The sequence below is a fragment of the Mobula birostris genome, chromosome 9 (genome assembly GCF_030028105.1).
Source record: "Mobula birostris isolate sMobBir1 chromosome 9, sMobBir1.hap1, whole genome shotgun sequence".
Classification (NCBI taxonomy): domain Eukaryota; kingdom Metazoa; phylum Chordata; class Chondrichthyes; order Myliobatiformes; family Myliobatidae; genus Mobula; species Mobula birostris.
Genome location: NC_092378.1, coordinates 115,241,374 through 115,263,660, shown reverse-complemented (window position 1 = coordinate 115,263,660; position 22,287 = coordinate 115,241,374). Strand labels below are relative to the sequence as shown.

At 40.3% G+C, this 22,287-nt stretch overlaps 1 protein-coding gene across 3 annotated transcripts in view; it reads left to right on the top strand.

Annotated features, from left to right (window-relative positions):
* Window positions 1-19,735, top strand: part of rpusd1 (RNA pseudouridine synthase domain containing 1) — a 47,470-nt gene extending 27,735 nt beyond the window's left edge. For all 3 annotated transcript variants that reach the window (XM_072269503.1, XM_072269504.1, XM_072269502.1), the window contains 3 exons: window positions 10,108-10,210; window positions 12,281-12,382; window positions 16,813-19,735. In XM_072269503.1, the coding sequence (XP_072125604.1) occupies window positions 10,108-10,210; window positions 12,281-12,382; window positions 16,813-17,204 (597 nt within the window). In that variant the 3' untranslated portion in view covers window positions 17,205-19,735. The remainder of the gene's footprint in view (window positions 1-10,107; window positions 10,211-12,280; window positions 12,383-16,812) is intronic.
* The last annotated feature ends 2,552 nt before the right edge of the window (window positions 19,736-22,287 follow it).

The following is a 22,287-nucleotide window of genomic DNA, read 5'->3' as shown; positions in this document are numbered from 1 at the left end:
AACCCAAAAGCATTCCATATGTACGTGAAGAACAGGATGATGACTAGAGTGAGTGTGGGACAAATCAGGGATAAAAGAGGAAAGGTGCTTGGAGTTAGGGGAGATCTTTAATGAATACTTCAGTATTCACCAGTGAGAGAGACCTTGACGAAGGTGAGGTCAATGTAGAAACAGGCTGATATACAAGAGCACGTTGATGTTAAAAAAGAGAATGTGCTGGAGCTTTTGAAAAATATTAGAATAGATAAGTTCTTGAGGCAGACGGGATATACTCCAGGTTGCTACAGATAGTGAGGAAAGAGATTGCTGCACCTTTGGTGATATTGTTCGCGTTCTCACGGGCTATAGGAGTAGTGCTAGAGCATTGGAGGGTGGCAAATCTTATACAGTGGCATTCAAAAGTTTGGGCACCCCGGTCAAAATTTCTGTTACTGTGAATAGCTAAGCGAGTAAGGTTTTGCCATGGCCCTCACAGTCCCCCGACCTAAACATCATCGGAAATCTGTGGATAGACCTCAAAAGAGCAGTGCATGCAAGCCAGCCCAAGAATCTCACAGAACTAGGAGCCTTTTGCAAGGAAGAATGGGCGAAAATCCCCCAAACAAGAATTGAAAGACTCTTAGATGGCTACAGAAAGCGCTTGCAAGCCGTGATACTTGCCAAAGGGGGTGTTGCTAAGTACTGACCATGCAGGGTACCCAAACTTTTGCTTCGGGCCCTTTTCCTTTTTTGTTATTTTGAAACTGTAAAAGATGGAAATAAAAAAGTAATCTTGCTTAAAATATTAAAGAAATGTGCCATCTTTAACTTTATGTCTTTTGGAAATCAGGTCATTTTTTACTCGCTTAGCTATTCACAGTAACAGAAATTTTGACCAGGAGTACCCAAACTTTTGCATGCCACTGTAGCTTGGTTCAAGAAATAGTGTAGGGAATTATTTATTATTGAGTCATGCATCAGTGATGGGCAAACAAAAGAAGGGGATTCTTAGACACAGGATTTATGAACATTTGTAGAAGCAAAGTCTAATTGGGGAAGTTCAACATGGCTCAGTGAGGGGCAGGTTGGACCTCATGAGCCTGATTGAATTCTTTGAGCAAGTGAAAAAAATAAATAGATTTAGTCAGAACAGTGGATGTCGTGTATATAGATTTTAGTAAGCCATTTGACAAGGTTCCCCGTGGTAGGCACATTCAGAAAGTCCAGAGGCATGGGATCCAGGGAAACTTAGATTCAAAATTGTCTTGCCCACTGATGGCAGAGGGTGGTTGTAGATGGAGCCTACTCTGCCTAGTATTGAGTGACGAGTGGTGTTCAGAAGGGACCCTTGCTCTTTGTGATTTTTATAAATGTTTTGGATGAAGAATTTGGAGGGTGGGTTAGTAAGTTTCCAGATGATGGTATTGTGGATAGTGTGGAAGGTTGTTACAGGTTGCAATGGGACATTGATGGGATGCAGAGCTGAGCTGAGAAGTGGAATTCAGTATGGAAAAGTGTTAACTGATTCACTTTGGAAAGTTGAACTTGAAGGCAGAATACAGAGTTAATGGCAGGATTCTTAACAGTGTGGAGGAACAGAGGCATCTTGAGGTCCGTGTCCAAAGTTCCATCAAAGTTGCCGCATAAGTTGATAGTGTGTTTAAGAGGTGTATGGTATGTCAGGTGATTTGAGTTCACGACCTGTGAGGTAATGTTGCAGCTGTATAAAACTCTGATTAGGCCTCATTTGAAATACTGTGTTCAGTTCTGGTCACCTCATTATAGAAAGTTTATGGAAGCTTTAGAGAGGGTGCAGAGGAAATTTATCAGCATTATGCCTGGATTAGAAAGTGTGTCTTCTGAGGATAGGTTGAGTGAGCTAGGAATTTTCTTTTTGAAGAGAAGGAAGATGAGGGGTGATTTGATATAAGTGTTCATGATAAGAGGTATAGATTGAGAGGACAGTCAGAGACTTTTTTCCAGACCAGAAATGGCTAATATGGGGGGAGGGGTGCATAACTCTCATGCAGGGGTCCCCAACCTTTTCTGCACTGTGGACCGGTTCAATATTCTTGCGGGCCGGCCCACCGGGGGTGGGTAGGGTTGCCAACAGCCAAGAGTTGCAGTCAAGTACGTTGTGTTCACCCAGAGAAAGACTACAATGACCATGAAGCCTTGCGTGGGCACCATTGCGCATGCATGTAGCTGCTGTTTTTTCTGCAAATCGTTTTTGGCGATTCTGGTTGGGGTTGGGGAGGGTGTTAACCACGACCGGAATATCGGTGATAAGTGGCTAATACACTCAATTTCGTTTCTAAAAGAGTTTATCTAAAGAATTTAATAGTAAACACGCAGCGCATATTTTCCTCGTATGAATATAGTGATAAGTCAATTATCAGGGGAGCTTGAAGTGTTGAACAAACTTCCAGTAGAAGTGGCAGAAGCAGGTTTGATATTACCATTTAAAGAAAAATTGGATAGGTATATGGACAGGAAAGGAATGGAGGGTTATGGGCTGAGTGCAGGTCGGTGGGACTAGGTGAGAGTAGCATTCGGCACGGACTAGAAGGGCAGAGATGGCCTGTTTTCGTGCTGTAATTGTTATATGGTTATATAAGTTAATAGCATCATAACATTTTAAGTAACGTTTGGATATTAAACACACAACACATATTTTCCCCATATGAACATATAAAATCATTGCAACACACCAATATCGCTGAATCAGTGGGAGACCTGGGCTTGTTTTCCTGAAACAAGACGGTCCCATGGAGGGGTGATGGGAGACAGCGATACTCGAATGAGGTTCCTTATGTCCAGTCTATTCCGCAATTCAGTTTTCGTTGCATTCATTGCAGAAAATCCAGTTTCGCAGAGATAGGATGTTGGAAATGGGAGCAACGTTTTCAATGCTTTCGTGGCTATCTCAGGATATTTAGCCTTGGCTTTGATCCAGAATGCCGGCAGCGATGTTATGTCAAATATACCTTTCAGCCCGCTGTCATTTGCAAGCTTAAGGAGTTGATCTCCTTCCCGCGCTGACACGGATGATGCGCGAGTAATGACCTCGCATGCGTAATGGCTGTCTGTATCTTGTTTTACGGCGGTTGGCATCCAGCTTAATGGTGCATTACCACCACCCTCTGCTCCAGAATGTGCACTAGACATACATTCTAAATCCCTTCACCCAATCTCTCACACACACACACACCCCTACACTTCACCCTCCCATCTTTGACCATCCTAGTATCCTATTCCTGTTTATTCGTCATATTCTATAAAAAACCCCTGTACCCCTTAAAAATGCTAAAAATACCCGGACTTGTGCTCTCTCACCCATGCCCAGCAACCCTTTTAATGTGAATTCCTGCATCCCCAACTCCCTTAATTTATTTCTCATCATCTCTCTCTGTATCCCATGCTTCCTGCAACTCAGAACTACATGTTCTACTGACTCCTCTTTCTGACATTCCTCACACAATCCTGTCTGGTGTTTCCCTATCATTTTCAATGTTTTGTTTAATGCACAATGCCCTAGCCTTAACCTAGTCCACGCAATTTCCTCTCTTCTGTTTCCATTACCTACCCTAGTAACTGCAACACTCTTTTGTATTTGATATAAATGCCTCCCTTTCCCCTCCCTGTCCCATCTTTCTTGCCACATTCGGTTGACTTTTTCCCAGATTACACACTTAACCTCTGCTTTACTGATACTAATGTGCATTTCCACATTTTCTTTCTTTAACGCCCTCTTTGCCAACTCATCCACCCTCTCATTCCCCTTCACCCCTACATGTGCTGGAACCCATAGAAATTTTACCTGACCTCCCTGATTTGCGATCCTTGTAACTAACTGAAGGACTTCATAAAGTACATCTTGCCGACTGTTTGTGTGAAAAGACCTTAAACTTGCTAGAACGGAGGATGAATCTGAACATATCAACGCTTTGACTTGTCTGGCTTTCTGCACCCATTGCAATGCAACCAACACTGCCAGCATCTCCACTGTAAACACTCCAAACTTATTAGATGTTCTTCTGCTGATTCCAATTTCTTTTGCTGGTATGACCACCCCAAACCCTGTCACTCCTGTTGCAGGTTCCTTCGCACCATCCGTATAAATGTGAGTATAATCACTATACTTTTCCATCACATGACAGTTAGATGCATTTACCAAATCTGTTTTATATCTTTCTTTCCTTTTTACCTCTAACAAATGCCAGTCTATGTCAGGCCATACAAGCTTCCATGGAGCTACAACCGATAAACTACTGAAGGACTTATCCTCAGATCAAATACTCCACATTCTTTCGCGATATCATTCCCTACCCGACTAAAGGTATCCCTCTGAAACCTCCCATTTTCCCAGCACTCCTGCAACACTCCTTTAGTAGGGTGAGAATCATTGTGCCCCTGCAAGTTAGCCCAGTAGTTTGCCATCAGTTGCATCCTTCTTAGTTCCAAAGGCATTATTCCCATTTCTACCTGTAGGGCTGACACTGGTGACGTTTTAAAAGCCCCACTGCACACTCTCAAGGCCTGAGCCTGAATCACATCCAGTTTCCTTATAAGAGACCTAGCTGCTGATCCATATACTATATTTCCATAATCCAATACAGATCTTACTAAAGCCACATACATTCTCTTCAAAGCTGAACAACTTGCTCCCCATTCCCTACCAGTCAAACGTCTCATCACATTTATTGCTTTTTTACATTTCTCCTCAACTTTCCTGATATGGTCTGCCCATGTTAATCGTGAATCAAATATAACTCCCAGAAATTTAAATGATGCAACCCTTTCTAATTCAACCCCATACATCCTTAACTTCTTCCCTACCTCAACCCTTTTCCTGGTAAAAAAATACAGATTGAGTTTTGTCTACTGAAAATCTACATCCCCAATCATAACCCCACTCCACCACTTCATCAATTGCTTCTTGTAGTTTCCTGATTATATGGTCCATGTTCCTGCCTCTTTTCCACAAGGCCCCATCATCCGCAAACAGTGACCTACCTATATCCACTGGTACCTTTGTGAAGACATCATTGATCATAATCATGAAAAGTCATGGGCTAATCACACTACCTTGAGGTGTGCCATTTTCCACTATGTACTGTTTTGATAATTCTGATCCAATCCGAACTTGAATTTTTCTACCAAACAAAAAATCTTTAATCCAATTAAAAACTCTCCCACCAACCCCCATCTTGTGCAGTTTAATTAATAATCCTTCCTTCCACATCATATCATAGGCTTTTTCAATGTCAAAGAACACTGCCACTACTGACTCTCTATTTGCCTGGGCCTTCCTTATTTCAGTCTCTAACATAATCACTGAGTCCATGGAATTCCTTCCTTTTCTAAAACCACTCTGATAACTTGCCAGCATTCCCCTTTTCTCAAGCTCATATGATAACCTTTCTGTTATCATCCTTTCCATTATCTTACATATACTTGGTGTTAATGCAATTGGTCTGTAGCTAGTGGGTTTTGACAGATCCTTGCCAGGCTTCCTTATTGGAATTACTACTGCTTCTTTCCATGCACTTGGTAATCTTCCCTCCTCCCACACTCTGTTATAAAAATGCAGCAACTTCAAGAGCGCTCCTTCTCCTAGATTTTTTAGCATCACAGAGCATATCAGATCTTTCCCTGGGGAGGTTGGTCTCGATCTCTTTATTGCTCTCACCATTTCTGCTAATGTAAATGGATCATCAATTATATCATCTGTTCCTTCCCTCCTGCTTAACACACCTGGGTGTTGGCTCATTATTCTTTCCCTTCTTCTTCTCACTTCTTCAGACAAATTTTCTGAACTGTGTATCAGTACGAATGACTTGGCCATCTCAGCCTTATCCCTACTGGAGACTGCAGTTTCCTCCTCAGATATCATTACTGGATATTCCCATTCCCTATATCACCAAATCATATCATTCCCTCGCAGCCCGGTAGCACATGCTTTGTGGCCCAGTACCGGTCCACGGCCCGGTGGTTGGGAACCGCTGCTCTAATGTGTTGTTTGGAAAGTATGGGGTATGTCAGAGGCAGGTCTCTTACCCAGAGAGTGGTGGGTGCATGGAACACGCAGTCAGAGGTAGTGGTAGAGGTGGATACATTAGGGACATTGAAGAGACCCTTAGATAGATACATGGATGAAAGGAAAATAGAGGGCTCTGTGGGAGGGAAGGGCTAAATTGATCTTGGAATAGTTAAAAGTTCAGCACAACATCATAGGCTAAAGTGTCTGTGTTGTGCTGTAATGATCTGTGTTCCCTCAGATGTAACCTGACCTTGCTGAAGAGATAACGGATGCATTGGTTGTGGTCTTTCAAGAATCACTTGATTCTGGCATGGTCCTGGAGGAGACTGGAAGATTGCAAATGTTGCTTCACTCTTTAAGAAGGGAGGAAGACAAAAGAAAGGAAACTATAGGCCAGTTAGCCTAACCTCAGTGGTTGGGAAAGTGTTGGAGTCTGTTATTAAGGATAAGGTTTCAAGGTACTTGGAGACTAATGATAAAGTAAGTCAAAGTCAGCATGGTTTCTGTAAAGGGAAATTTGCTTGACAAATCTGTTAAGAGTTCTTAGAGGAAGTAACAAGCAGGGTGGACAAAGGAGAGGCAGTGGATGTCATTTTCTCGGATTTTCAGAAGATGTTTGACAAGGTGCCACACATGAGGCTGCTTAACAAGATAAAATCCTATGGCGTTACAGGAAAGATACTGGCATGGAAAGTGGAATGGCTGACAGGCAGGAGGCAGTGAATGGGAATAAAAGGGGCCTTTTCTGCTTGGCTGACAGTGACTAGTGGTGTTCCTCAGGGGTCAGTATTGGAACCGCTACTTTTCACACTGTTTGTCAATAATTTGGATAATGGAAGTGATGGCTTTGCAGCAAAGTTTGCAGATGTTGCAAAGATAGATGGAAGGGTAGGTAGTGCTGAGGACCAATGCGGTCGGACTTAGACAGATTGGAAGAAAGAGCAAAAAAAGTGGCAGATGGAATACAGTGTTTGGAAATGTATGATAATGTATTTTGGTAAAGGGAACAACAGTACAGACTATTATCTTAATGGGGAGAAGGTTCAAACATCAGAGGTGCAGAGGGACTTAGGAATCCTCATGCAAGACTCCAAAAAGTTAATTTACAGATTGAGTCTGTGGTAAAGAAGGCAAATGCAATGTTGGTATTTATTTCAAGGGGAATAGAATATAAAAGCAAGGAGAAAAATGCTGAGCCTTTATAAGACACTAATCAGGCCACACTTGAGTATTGTCAACAGTTTTAGGCCCCGTATCTACAAGAGGATGTGTTGTCATTAGAGAGAGTCCAGAGGAGGTTCACAAGGATGATTCCAGGAATGAAGGGGTTAACATAAGAGCATTTGGCAGCTTTGGGCCTGTACTCACTGGAATTTAGAAGAATGTGTGGGGAACTTGTTGAAAGGAGTAGATAGGGTGGATGTGGAGAGTATATTTCTATGGTGAGGGTATCCAGAACTAGAGGGCACAGCCTAAAAATTAATTGGTAGCTTCTTAGAACAGAGATAAAGAGGAATTTTTTAGCCAGAGAGTAATGAATCTGTGGAATGCTCTGCCACAGGCTGCAGCGGAGGCCAAGTCTGTGGGTATATTTAAGGTGGAAGTTGATTATTTCCTGATCAGTCGGGGCACCAAAGGCAGGAAGGCAAGTGTATGAGGTTGAGTGGGATCCTGGAACAGCCATGATGGAATGGCCTAATTCTGCTCCCGTGTCTCATGATCTTATGGGCGTGCTGAGCATTCCTGGCATTTTCTTTTTCTGTTTTAGAGTTGGTTCGACTTCTTTTGTTGAATGTTGCCATTGTGTGTCATTTCCATTGCATGTCAGTTGCCAGTTATCAGCTTGACCCTCAGTGTTGTCTTTGGGCATGTGGGACACTTCAATAACTGAGTAGTCTTGAATGGGCTACCCTCAATAACCATGTACAGTATGGACTTGGCCTGCTGCGTTCACCAGCAACTTTTATGTGTGTTGCTTGAAATGATTCGCATTGTTTTTTTTCTGAGTTTTTGAATGCTACATTTGATCAAATGTTTTAACATCAAGGACTATCTCCATAAGATAATCCTGCTGGTTATATTCAGCCAAGAATCTAAAAAAATTGTTATTCATGATGTATTTTTCAAAATTTTTTCTGAGAGATTCAACACAGCACAGGCCCTTCTGGCCCAATGAACCAAACCACCCACCCCCCACCTAATAAATCCTAGAACCATAAGTCTACCTAATTGTCATGTTATGATATTCTAAGTGCTCTTTTATAACTTTCCTAATGGATTCCAGGGAGTTTTGATAACTGTTAGAAAATGTGTTTGTTCTTTCTTGAATGGAGATGTTATCTTGGCCATTTTCTAATCTGTGGAACCTTTCCAGAACCTGAGGGGTTTTGGAATATGATAGCTACTCCGTGAAACCTTCCATTGAACCACAGGATGCAAAGTCATCAGATTCAAGGGATTTGTCAGCTTTGATCCTGTCTGATTTTTTTTTGGAACACCATTTCCAATGGTGGCATTATTTTAAATGCCTTTATCTTTGGCCCTTGGTAAATTTCTGGTTTTGGAATGCTTTTAGTAATTCCACTACAAAGACTTTTGCAAAATATGTGAAAGCAACATGCTGGAAATAAATTTTTTTTAAATGTTGTAAGTATTCAGCATGTTAGCCAGTATCTGAAGACAGAGAAGCAGTAAAAGTTTCTGTCAGTGATCTTTTATCAAAGCTGAGAAGATGTCTAAATAAGTCTTGCTGGGCTAAGTGGGCGGTGATGGAAAGAACAAAAGGGAAGACTTGCTGGGCATTTCTGACATTCGCCTTGCATTTATATCTCAGCAACAGCTCCAAGTTGCATTTCTTAACTTTTACGTGTCATTTTCTTGTTTTGTTTCCTCACCTCTGTCTGACTTTCGCAATTAATCAATCAGATAACTTTATAGACATGAGAAACTCTTAAGCAATCCTGGCCTCGCCCAATCTGAGGTATTTCTTTTATACTTTCTACTCCTCCCTTCCCACCCTCTCTGCAAATGAAAACTAACTTGTTTAATTACTTTTATAGAACTTATTTTTTTCCATATGTAATCCTCAGGCCCGCCCAGCTCATGTTTGTGTAGGGGAATCAGCCTTCGGCCCCGCCAAACTGGGTAATCACATTTGTGTGGATGCTGTGTAATGTTCCCCCAGTTACAAACCCACACGCAACGCAAAATACCAGACAGTACACCATATGCAATTAAATGATAGAACTTTATGACTATTAATCTGAATATAGGGTTAGTAATGAAAATAAACAAACAAAAAAAAGGGCCCAAGTCAAGTCAAAGTCACGTTGGAGCTCACTCAGTACTCATTCTTCCACCATTGGTCTCCTCCGAGCGTCACCGACCTTCGGACCCTCAGATCCCCGTCCACTCTGTCCGGTGGTCTACCAGCTCTCTCTCTGCACACGTCTTCCCTCTTCATCTCTCCTCAACAACAGACTGTAAAAAACAACATCCTTCTAGATACACAAGACAAAACAACAATCTCCGATTGGCTAACAGGCATATGACCGTCCGGTTATCTCAGCCATAACCCAAACATTGCTGCTACAGAGAAACCATTACCTCAGCAATGAACATTACAGAGAAGCCATTACATTGCAGTGAAACCTTACAGCGTGTTGCACATACATGATGCCTGGCCTAATGAGTATTTCCAGCGTTTTGTTTTTTTTATAATTATCTTTAGGTTTTGCTTTTTAATTTGGACTCTCGCTACTTATATTCTGATTGCCGACACTCCAACCTAAAACTGAGCATTGCTCAGAGTTTGGATGTTTGCTGTCTGAAGTTAAGACTTCTTATGACTATTGAATATACAAAGCATGATCTCTTTTGTCTCTTCGATAATTTTCTATGCACACAAAATTCCAAACTTTGAACTCCTTTTAACTGCTTTCATTGCAATTGTTTCTTTAGGTTCTTCAAAGAGTGTGAACATAATTAAAGTACATTTGTAAAGTCTATAAAATTGTTCAAGATTTGCAGCTGGGTCTTGGAATAAGGGTTGTATGCATAATCTAATACTGTGATCTTTACTGCAGGTCAGAGGTCACATTTCTTTGGACAGAATGACCATAAATCATGCAATTGGTAAAAATACAACAAAAGGAATGACACACATGATGTGTACTGAAGGAATGCCCGGTAAAGTATACAAGTACAACAGCTACAGAATTAACTGGAAATTGATAAAATCTTAGCATGCTAAATGATCAGGACTGCTTATCATTAGAAAAACAAAGAGTAGAGTCAGAGGCAGAGGGTACTACAGCATAGAAGCAGGCCCTTCGGCCTATCTAGTCTGTGCTGAACATTTATTTTGCGCAGTCCCATCAACCTGCACCTGAACCATTGGCCCTCCCATCCGTGTACTTTTCCAAATTTCTCTTAAATGCTGAAATCAAACCTGCATCCACAACTTCTGCTGGCAGCTCGCTCACCTTCTGAGTGAAGAAGTTTCCCCTCATGTTCCCCTTAAATAGTTAAACTTTTGCCCTTAACCTATGACCTCTGGTTCTAGTCTCATCCAACCTCAGTGGAAAAAGCCTGTTTATCTACCACTCATAATTTTATGTACCCCTATAAAATCCCCGCTCCCCCTCCCCATTCTCCTTTGCCCCTGAGAATAAAGTCCTATCCTGTTCAACCTTTCTGTATAACTCAGGAACCAGCAATATCCTTGTAAATTTCCTCTGTACTCTATCAATCTTTCTTTCTGACCCTATCTACTTGTGATGCCACTTTCAAGAAATTATGGATCTGTGTTCCCAGATCCCTCTGTTTCACTGCATTTCTCAGTGCCCACCATTCATTGTGTAAATCCTACCCTAGATTGTCTTTCCAAGGTGCAAAACCTCACACTTGTCTGCACTAAATTCCATCTGCCATTTTTAAGCCCATTTTTCCAGCTGGCTCAGATCCTGTTGCAATCTTTGATAGCTATCCAGTATGCCCCCAATCTTGGTGTCATCCACAAATCTGTTGATCCAGTTTACCACACTATCATCCAGATTGATGATATAGATGACAAAACACAGTCCCAACAGTAATCTCTGCAGCACATCACTAGTCACAGGCCTTTAGTCAGAAAGACAACCACCTTCTACCACTCCCTGGCTTCTCCTGTGAAGCCAATGTTGAATCCAATTTACTCCCTCATCCTGAATATTAAACACTGAACCTTCTTGATCAACCTCCCATGTAGACCACATTCAGTACTTTACTTTATCCAACTTTCCTGGCAATCTCCTCTCAAAACTCTATAAGATTGGTTAGACAGGACCTAATGCACAAAGGCATGTTGACAATATCTTACCAGGTCCTGTTTATCCAAATACTTATATATCCTGTTCCTTTTAATACCTCCCAAAAATGTACCCGCTATTGATGTCAAGCTCATGGGCCTATAATCTCCCAGCTTTTTATTACAGCCTATTTAAAACAATGGAACAATATTAGCTATCTTCCAATCCTCCAGCACCACACCCTTTGGTAAGGATTTTTTAAAATATCTCTGCTAGAGTCCTTCAATTTCTGCACTAGCCTCTCACTTGGCCTGAGGGAACACCTTGTCAGGTCTTAGGGTATTTATTCATCCTAATTTGCCTCAAGGCTGCAAGCACCTTCTTGTCTGTAATCGTATACAGTCTATGGCCTCACTGCTATTTTGCCTTAGTTCGATAGACTCTGTAAATACAGATGCAAAAGATTCACTTAAGATCTCCCCCATCTCTTTGAGAAGTAATAATCAAATGTTTGCTCTATTATAAATTTCTTTCCTTTCTCCTATTGAAGTTTTCCTGCACCTGGCACTTAATATGCATCTAGAGTAAGATGCTAACAGCTTGCAAGAGTAGGTGAGCAAAGCAAAGACTTGGCAACCTTATCCTTGGGTGTTAAAACCCCCAGGGAAGAAAGAGAGGGAGACAGGACAGGAATTGCTGAAGGTGCATTGTCTCAAATTTAGTTTGGATAAAATGAAGAAGTCTAGATTATGTGGTTCAAGGAAGAAAATAATCTGTTAATAGATTTACTGAATCAGAACAGTGAATCTTCAGAATATGAATAATTGGGAAAATTAGAATTCTGCTTTTAACTATTGTGTTGGGACAAGGGGTTTTAATTTTATGGATTAAATATAAATGCATCTGCTGTGAGACTTTATGTGAAAGAAACTGGTCTTTAAATTAGTTATTTCTGTGTAATTGTATAAAGGTTGTCAAAATCCCAAGTCTTGTCAGACTGAGCTGACTGTTTTGGAAAGAGGTCTCTACAGTGGAGATCCAGTTACAAAAGTACTCCTCCAACCGTTAACAGGTTAGTAATGCTGCCTAAAACTTTAGCTCATATATAAAAGGCAAGGCCAAGTCCTGTGAAAGCAATATGTAAGTTTTGGTCAGAAAAGTGTATGTTCAAGAATCACAGAGTTATCAGATTGTTCTAAAATCTCATTTGTGTCTTAGTGAAGGAAAACTGGTCTTATCTGACTTCTGACTGTTCTCACATATCAAAACATTGCAATAAAAAATTACAATAAGAATGAAACCAAATGGACAAGCTGGAGTAACCAAGGTATTGGATTTGGATACAACAGATCTGTCAAAATCCTCCTTGTAAATATCCAAGGACATATCCGATTTGGGAGAACTGTCTTGCAGACTAACCTTGCAATAACCTGCCATTGTCAAGCTCATAAATCGTCCTTTCGATCAACATGGCTACAGAAAGAAAATGAGACAGCATGTCTGCAAAGCAGTTTGCAGGAGTGTAAAGTCATAGATTTCTTAAATCGGTTTAACAATGGCATGAGATTAGATTCTTGGACAAAGAACACTATCCTGAAGAAATCCTGCTGTTCTAATGAATGGCCTTCAACAATCCCACTGATGTGGTTTGTGATTGGAATAAGCCTAACCAATGGAGTTTAATTTGATCCCTATTAACTTCAATTTTAGCAGGAATCCTTGGTATGGTATTTATTCAGATGATATGATGACAAAGACAGTTACTTTAACTTACTTTTATTTTGGGACCTTTATTCATGGAGATCTAGAGCCAACGGAATTCTCAAGTCACTTCTAATCCTTTTACCATTTACTTTAAATGGACGTCCCCTGGACATACTGTAGATCTCAAGATGCAACCACCATAGTGGAAATAGAAATCGTGGAAATTATTGCCATAGGTTCAGGCATTTAGCCACATGGTGTCCAGGGTAGCCAGTTAATTCCACTTCCCAGTTATACAGGTCCATGGTTCTTCAAGTGCCCCACAGAGGACTTGTTTGACGATTTCTACTTCAGGCAGTGGGTTTTGGACTCCACATTTCGTTCAATATTTTTACTCACCTCTCTTCCAATCTTTCTAATTAATCACTTAAATCTTGCTGCTGATCTGCAAAGGGAAATGGATCTTTACCGTTTGCCTACACTTTACCGGGGTGGTGGAGACAAGCGCAGCGGAGGATTTGAGAGATTCTTAAATCTTCTATTGACGAAGATGAACATTGTGCAGGTAGAGGGGATTCGTTTAGGCATTTAGTTACTAGTTTAATTAGCTATTGTATTTCTTGATTTTCCTGTAAATGCCTGCAGGAAACTGAAGCTCAGGATAGCATATGTTAACATCCTGTATACGAACTTTGATAATTAATTTACTTTGACTTGATCATGGGCCTGTTACTATGCTGTACTATTCTATGTTCTCCCTTGATCCAAAGAAAATGCTACACATGCATAACGGTTTAACGTAATGCTATTACAGCTTGGGCGTTAGAGTTTGGATTTCAATCCTAGTGTGCCCTACAAGGAGTTTGTATGTTCTTCCCATGACTGTGTGGGTTTCTTCCTGGGTGTCCAGTTTCCTTTCTCAGTTTGACAGAAGTACCAGTTTGGTAGGTTAATTGGTCATTGTAAATTGTCCTGTGATTAAGCTAGTGTTAAATAGCTGGGTTGCACAGCCCGTGGGGCTGCAAGGACCTGTTCCATGCTGCATCTCTAAATAAATAAACAGCCCCAAAATGTCGAGTCTTTCCAATAAATATAATACTCCATCCATGGCCACGCCTAAAGGATCTCCCCTTTCTCGTAGTTGCTACATTCTTTTATTCTGATAACCAAACCTGCACTCAGTATTCTTGCTGTGGCCTAACTAATGTTTTATACTGCATATTTCCAGCACTATCTTGTTCCTCTTTTATTTTATGATTCTACCAGTATCCTGTTTGTTTTTATTAACTACTTCATCTGCAAATCTGATACCTCTAGGGGTTAGTAGACATGGATTCTTAAGATCCCATTAAATCTCCATACCTCTTGGTGTTCTTCCATTTAACATGTATTCTTTGTCCTTCTCCAAATTCATTTTCATGGAACGTACATATGTACACATGAATGTACACATTCTTGGAGGCATCAGAAATGCAGATAAGGTAATTAAAAACACACTCACAGGATACTGGCAGAGACACAAAATAAAAGATCATCTGGAAATATATAAGACATTAGTTGGGGCTACAGACTACAATCAGTCTGACCAGGGAACATTAGGCTTTTTCTATTAGGTACATGGATGGAGGGGTAGTGGGGGCTATGGTTCAGGTGTAGATTGATAGGACTAGGCAGATTAATAGTTTAGCACAGGCTGTATGGGCTGAAGGGCCTGTTTCTGTGTTGTAGTGTTCTATGACTCTAATCCTGGTCATCTTACCTTTTTCTGGATACAGTTCTTTTACTATTGCTCCCTTTCCTCCTCACGCCTTAGCACTGTGGCTTACTGTTTGTCTTCACGGTTCTCAGCTGGTTCTCTCTCTGACTGGGTTAGATGTAAAGTTTGTTGATTGTGACAATGTTTAGCTCAAACCAAGGTTTTTGGGTAAAAGGGAAAACACCTTTGCAAACAATGGGCAATATTCTGGCATGGGCTGCTATGTAGCAAGTAACTGTCCCATCTTAAATACCTGGTAATCAAATGTCCTATGTGACTGAGAGAGTCCAGTCAGCTATATTTGGCATGATCAATCTCATGACCATGATTGAATATCCTTCTACCAATATCTGGAGGGTATACCAAACACCAGACACTTAATGAGAAGTGCCACATAAAACAATGGCTCCCAGCAGATATTCTGCAGTAAACTATTCAACTCCTTGATTCCCAAAACCATTAGTTAAGTGAGATAGCCGGATATGAATACTTTCCATAATAACTGCTTCCCCACCAATTATCAAAAAGCTTCACATATCAAAGACAATGCAGCCTTCTTAATTGGTCCTCTGAACATCTACAAAGACAGCCACTCCCTCTACCATCATTACACTGTGACTGATGCATTAACGCACCTTGCTGTGGCTTCTCGAATTTTGCAGACTCGCCATCTCCATCATCTTGAAATTCACCTGTAACTTTGTTTCTGCAAGTTTCATACCATCCTGATTTTTTTTTGTAGTATATCACCATTTAATTATCACTGCTGGGTCAAGATTTGGAGTGTGGCGAAGTGGTTAAGGCGTCGGTCTAGTGATTTGAAGATTGCTAGTTTGAGCCTCAGCTGAGGCAGCGTATTGTGTCCTTGAGCAAGGTGCTTAACCACACATTGCTCTGCGACAACACTGGTGCCAAGCTGTATTGGCCCTAGTGCCCTTCCCTTGGACAACATCGGTGGCGTGGAGAGGGGAGACTTGCAGCATGGGCAACTGCCGGTCTTCCATACAACCTTGCCCAGGCCTGCGCCCTGGAAACCTTCCAAGGCGCAAATCCATGGTCTCACAGGACTAACGGATGCCTATTAAAAAAAGGTCAAGTTTTGTAACTTGTTACGTAACATCACAGAATATCTTCACTCCAAGAAATGTAGACTCAAAAGTACTGATCTTCTTAAACCATTAAATGTTGGCCTTTGCTGATGAAACCTATTTCTTAGAAATTAGTAAATACATTTTTCTGTATTTTGCAAAGGACATGTACCCTTTGACATAGTGGCACCATAGTTTGGAGATGCAAGAATAAGTGGCTCAGTGGGTAGAGCCAGTGCCTCACAGTTCATGTGACTGGGGCTCAATCCTGACTTCTAGTGGTATTTATCTAGATTTTGCCTATTCCATCCCAACACCCAACCCCTGCTTAAGTTTCATATCCCATTTCATCTCACGTTCCGTTTATCCATTTGGAGGTGGCTTGCAGAAGAATTGTGTGGAGTTGAGTGCCATACGTGAGAAAAACATTTACAAGGAAATAAATGAGAGAGCAGGATTAAAGAGATTACAAAGAGAACCAGGATATACTTGATGGGAATGGCTGCCTGTGTGCTAAGGAAATGTAAGAAAAGAGATTTAAAGATACAAATTGATTAAAGATGTGGACATTATCCTCACAGGGGCTTCCCTGTTTAGGAATAACCTGACTTAAGGAAATCCTACTTTATGCAAATTCTCCCATACGTGTTTAAAACATTTTTCAAGTTTATAAAAATAAAATGTTTCATATTGTTCGTTAATGGCTGGATAGAATATATATTTCATTATAGGAAATGTTAGGATGATTATTAAATGAACTAGAAATATTATAACAGATGTATGTATATGATATGGGTAACCATAGAAAGTAGGCATTTCTGATTTGGGGAGAATTCACCTAGTGGACATTTCTTTGGAACACAACCCTTGCATAATCCAAAGTTTGCCTGTGTTTTCTTTTTAGAAGTCTGCAGATTTGACTTATTTCAATGTGCTTCACTTTCCTTTGTTTAGGTCGGACGCATCAGCTGAGGGTTCACTGCGGTTCTGTGGGGCATCCCATAGTGGGTGACTTCACCTACAGTTTCAAGACAGATAGCAAGCCTTATCGTATGATGCTTCATGCCTATTACCTGCGGATTCCAGTGGAAGGAGAGTTAGTAGAGGTGACCACGCCTGACCCCTTCACACCCGTGATGGACAGTAATTGGGAAGTGGAATTGTATGTCAATAATCTACATAATATAATCAGGGAACTAAAATTGAAATGTGTGACAGATCTGTGTGATAGGAATTCTGTTCTTGGAGTTCAAGCTGAAAAATTACAAGTAAAAAAGTATAGTGAAGAGACAAAGGAAGAAAGAGAAAAGTGTCTGGAGTGGTTAAATGAGTGGGCAGTAAGTTAATATTTATGACATTTTTGTAATGAAAAGGGTTTTGCCTTGAAGTTGCATATTAGAGACTTACATGGTGGTTTCCTGACTGGATGGATGGAACTCCATTGTTGACCAAGTACCTAGGGGCAATCAGATTTGCTGTGTGCCTATATTGTTTTATTAGTACTGACCAGTCTCACCCCCATGTGTCTCATGTTTATAGGATTAACATCTCTGTTGACATCCTCATCTTCAGATTTATTTTTGAATCTTTTGGTGAATGTCTTTGAAAGCTGTTCTTCTTCTTCGGCTAACATGAGCCTTCATGTACTGATGACCACACAACTACAGAAATATGCTATTGACATGATTTTAGTTAACTATGTTTTTAAAAATAGGCTTTTAAAATAACAAAATTTCCCAGTATAAGAGGAAATCTAATTTCTTTTAAAGTTAAGATTTTTTTTAAAGATAATATAATATTTATGTTGAGAATTTGGGGGAGGGGAGTTAGCAGGTGTAGTAGATCCTGGCTCCAAACTATATGTCACCTCTTTTACTTTACTTTATTGTCACCAAACAATTGATACTAGAACGTACAATCATCACAGTGATATTTGATTCTGCGCTTTCCGCTCCCTGGATTACAGATATTAAATATTGAAAATAGTAAAAATTAGTAAATATTAAAAATTTAAATTATAAATCATAAATAGAAAATAGAAAAATGGAAAGTAAGGTAGTGCAAAAAAACAGAGAGGCAAGTCCGGATATTTGGAGGGTACGGCTCAGATCTGGGTCAGGATCCGTTCAGCAGTCTTATCACAGTTGGAAAGAAGCTGTTCCCAAATATGACCGTACGAGTCTTCAAGCTCCTGAGCCTTCTCCCGGTGGGAAGAGGGACGAAAAGTGTTTTGACTGGGTGGGTCATGTCCTCGATTATCCTGACAGCACTGCTCCGACAGCGTGCGGTGTAAAGTGAGTCCAAGGACGGAAGATTGGTTTGTGTGATGTGCTGCACCGTGTTCACGATCTTCTGCAGCTTCCTTCAGTCTTGGACAGGACAACTTCCATACCAGGTTGTGATGCACCCTAGAAGAATGCTTTCTATTTTATTGGCTTTCACTGAGTACTGAGCTGCACACTTGTCTAGAGAGTCGTCTTTTACTCCCGATTCATTTATGATCATCACCTCCTTTGGGGTTTTACCGCAGCATATAGTACATCGACGATCCCCATATCAACATTCTCTGCGATTCTTTGGTTCACTCTCCCATCTCCACAAAATGCTTCCTTTCTTGCCACTTCCCCATGGAAACAGCTGCCCTTTTAACTCTACCTTTTCTACTCTACGGGGACCCAAACTAGGATGTGAAGCATCAATTCATCTGCTCTTCCTCAAATTTACTGCATTGAATTGAGTACTCAAGTTCTGGTCTCCTGTAGATATTGCAGATTGGTGACCTCTCTTTATTATGCAATGCTGATTCTGATTCCATTCTCCTGTCATTTAAATTTTCTGCTTCTACTATGTTTTATCAGCCTTCTGCATTGCTTCAGTGGTGTTTAAAGTGACCTTGAGGAAGAGCACCTTCTATATGAGTACATCTAAGCCATTGCAACATAATATTGATACAACAATATCAGGAACCACTTTTTTTTTTATTAATCTTCACTGATGTTGAACTTTTTCTGTTTCAATTAATTTCTTCCTTTCATCTGCAACTGCTGATTTTTTAAAGTAATTATTACCTTGTTAATTACTTCACCCCGTGCTCTCCTTGGAAATGAGCATGCTTGTTTCCTCACCATTCCAGTTCTATCAAAAGAACCCCAAGCATGTACAGTAATGTGTTTCTTTCTCCATTGACGCTACCTGACATACTGAGTGTTTCCAGCATTCTCTGTCTTTGTTGCAGATTTCAGCATCTGAAATTTTTTTTTTTGCTTCAACTCTGAGTATTAGTTTTTTAATGTAATTTTAGTTCAGGGGCAAGTTTAATTTTGGTGCAAATGATCTTGCCATAATATTCAAAAAAGTTCCTATAATATCAATGTAAATCAGAAAGAACTAATCAAATTTAGTGGGACTGAAGCTTTAAAACCAGAATCAATCCACAAGCTGGGCATTGCCACTAAAGAAATGTGTTTATGTTTTGGGGACAACTGTTCTGGTGTCAAAGTTAAACTTTGTTGATACCATAGAGAGTGTGCCTTTCATAGTTTGCTAAACAGTTGATAAGGGAGGAGGAGCATGTACTGCCATTAAAGACACGACACAGAAAGAAGAAATAGTAACAATGCTGTAAATGCTAACCAGGTCGTCCAGCACCAAAAGGAAGAATCTCATTGGCTTCATGCCTCCTCCCTGTTTCTCTGTTGACATCAACATGGTCTCTCATGTACCCATCAATGGTCCACCATTGATTTCCTTAGAGTAATTAGCCAAATATGATTGGTTGTTTACGTTCTCAAAATATTTGAGTGCAATCATCTTTTAATGTTTCAAATAAACTATACAAACACCTTTTTTATATACCTGTCTAAATTATTTTTAAGCTGGTTTCACTATTCTACTGCATTATAAAAATACTTTGGCTCAGAACCTAATGAACTGTATCCTCTAATAAACACTGTTTTTCAGAGTAACCAGAAAAGCAAAAGCTTGCTGCTTACAAGGACAAGTCAAGTTTATGGTTTTCTGCCAATTCCCCATATCGTAGTTTAACTCAAAACACAGGGTGTGTTCTTAGTGTTGTGAGATGTAGCATGCTCATTTACCTCCAATGGAGTGCACAGACATTCCTCAGTTACTGCTATTGCATCTGTTCCAAACAAGATTACCTTCTGTTTAGGAAGAGTTACTATGAACTGGGATTTACTGAACAAATAATGATGGATTTCAGATCAAGGATGGGCAATACATGCTGGCCTTGTTAATACACTGTGTTTTGCCATGTGAGTATATTGCCCAACTACCCTGATGAGTACCCTTCTTGAACAGCCGCAGCCTATTGGATGAGGATGTGTCATACAGTAGAGAAAGAAGTCCTTTGTCCCTTTTCACCCATACCTATCTTGTACCTATCTATACTAATCAAATTTACTGACATTAGATCCATAATCTCTGTTTAGGCAATTTGGGCGCTTGGCTGGATGCTTCCCAAGCACTGAGGCTATCTGTTTCCACTACCTCTTAAAGGTAGTGTGTTCCTGTTTCCAACCATACTCATGTTCAGAAACCCAGAGCTGGAAGTTTCAGAGTGCTGTTGGCTATGTTTCCTAAATTATCCCTGTAGAATTTGAATGTGTTCCCAGATGATCATTGAGAGCTGCTTGGAAGTCAGGTTACTGATAATGTTAGCATTTGCATTATCTTTATTATCTTCATTATCTTTCTCTATCAAAATGTGAAACAATACTTGTACCCAACCTGTGGAGTGCTTTCCAAAGAAGACTAAATAGGGAATGACTTGTCCTGTTTCTGACTAGCTCATTAGGGTAACTTGGTTGGCATGGACAAGTTGGGTGGAGGGTGCCTGTTCTCCAGGCTGTACACCTGTGACTGTAATAGAGGTTGGACAGTCAGTGCTGGTTTTATGAGAATTGCCTGTATCTTGCAAGTCACTGCAATAGGATAGGAAAAGAAATTGTGATCTTTAATTTCAAAGTATTACACAATATTTAAAACAAACTGATTTTATACAAGTCATAGGTGATAATTTACTGGAGGGCCAATGAGTATATACACACACAAAATGCTGGAGGAACTCAGCAGACCAGGCAGCATCTGTGGAAAAGTGTACAGTTGACTTTCAGAATCAGGTTTATTATCACTGGCATGTGTCGTGAAATTTCTTAACATAGCAGCTGCCGAAAGTAACCCTTTAACTGAATACATTACCACAGGAAGTTCATAAAGCATCAGTGTTTTATAAAATGTTCAAGCACTCTGTGGGTGAATGGTGTAACAATCTCAAAGCAGTATGGCAGAAGGATCTTGGAAGCGATGTTGAAGATAATGAGTGGTCAAATATTTTATCAAATGTGGGTAGACATATTAGGGAAGTGAGAGGGAAATTTATTCAATATAAGATAGTACGCAGATATTATTGGACACCAACTAGACTCTACAAAATGGAGATTGTTGATAATAATTTATGCTGAAAATGTAAAAATGAAGTGGCACATATTTGCACATGATTTGGGAGCGTTCCATGGTTCGTACATTTTGGCGTAAAGTTCTTGATCTGTTGGGGAATTGGTGGGATTCCGCACTGCCCTTGTGCAGTTTCCACGGCTTTGTCTCCTGGGTGATAGGACAATGATACCTAATGTAAGCAATGACAAGTTCACTATTTTAAAGGTGGGTCTCATCACAGCTGCAAGAATTATATTGCAAAACTGGAAAAAACCCAGATGTCCCAATGTGAAGGAATGGACTGAGGAAATGATTAAGATTTCATCATATGAACACATGCTGGGAAGAATTAACAGTGAGGGAAAAGTGCAAGACGCGTGGGATCAATTTTGGTTGTATGTTAATTTAAACTTAAATTAGAACTTCCTCCTAAGTTTTACTTGTTTTCCTGTCATGGGATGGCTGTGTAAATATGCTGTACTCTATCTGCTCCATGACATGCTGTGCTGCTTTGTAAGATAAGAATAAATAATAATAAAAATTTGAATTACAAAAAAGAACATAGCAGCAGCTGTTTAATGCAATACAAAACATAGAAGAAAAAATATAAATAAGTAAATCAATTACAATATATGTATATTGAATAGATTAAAAATCGTGTGAAAACAGAAATGATACATGTTAAAAAAGTGAGTTAGTGTTCATGGGTTCAGTGTCCATTTAGGAATCGAATGGCAAAGGGGAAGAAGCTGTTCCTGAATCGCTGAGTGTGTGCCTTCAGTCTTCTGTACCTCCTACCTGATGGTAACAGTGAGAAAAGGGCATGTCCTGGGTGCTAGAGGTCCTTAATAATGGATGCTGCCTTTCTGAGGCACCACTCCTTGAAGATATCCTGGGTCCTTTGTAGGTTAGTACCCAAGATGGAGCTGACTAAATTTATGACCCTCTGCGGCTTCTTTCAGTCCTGTGCAG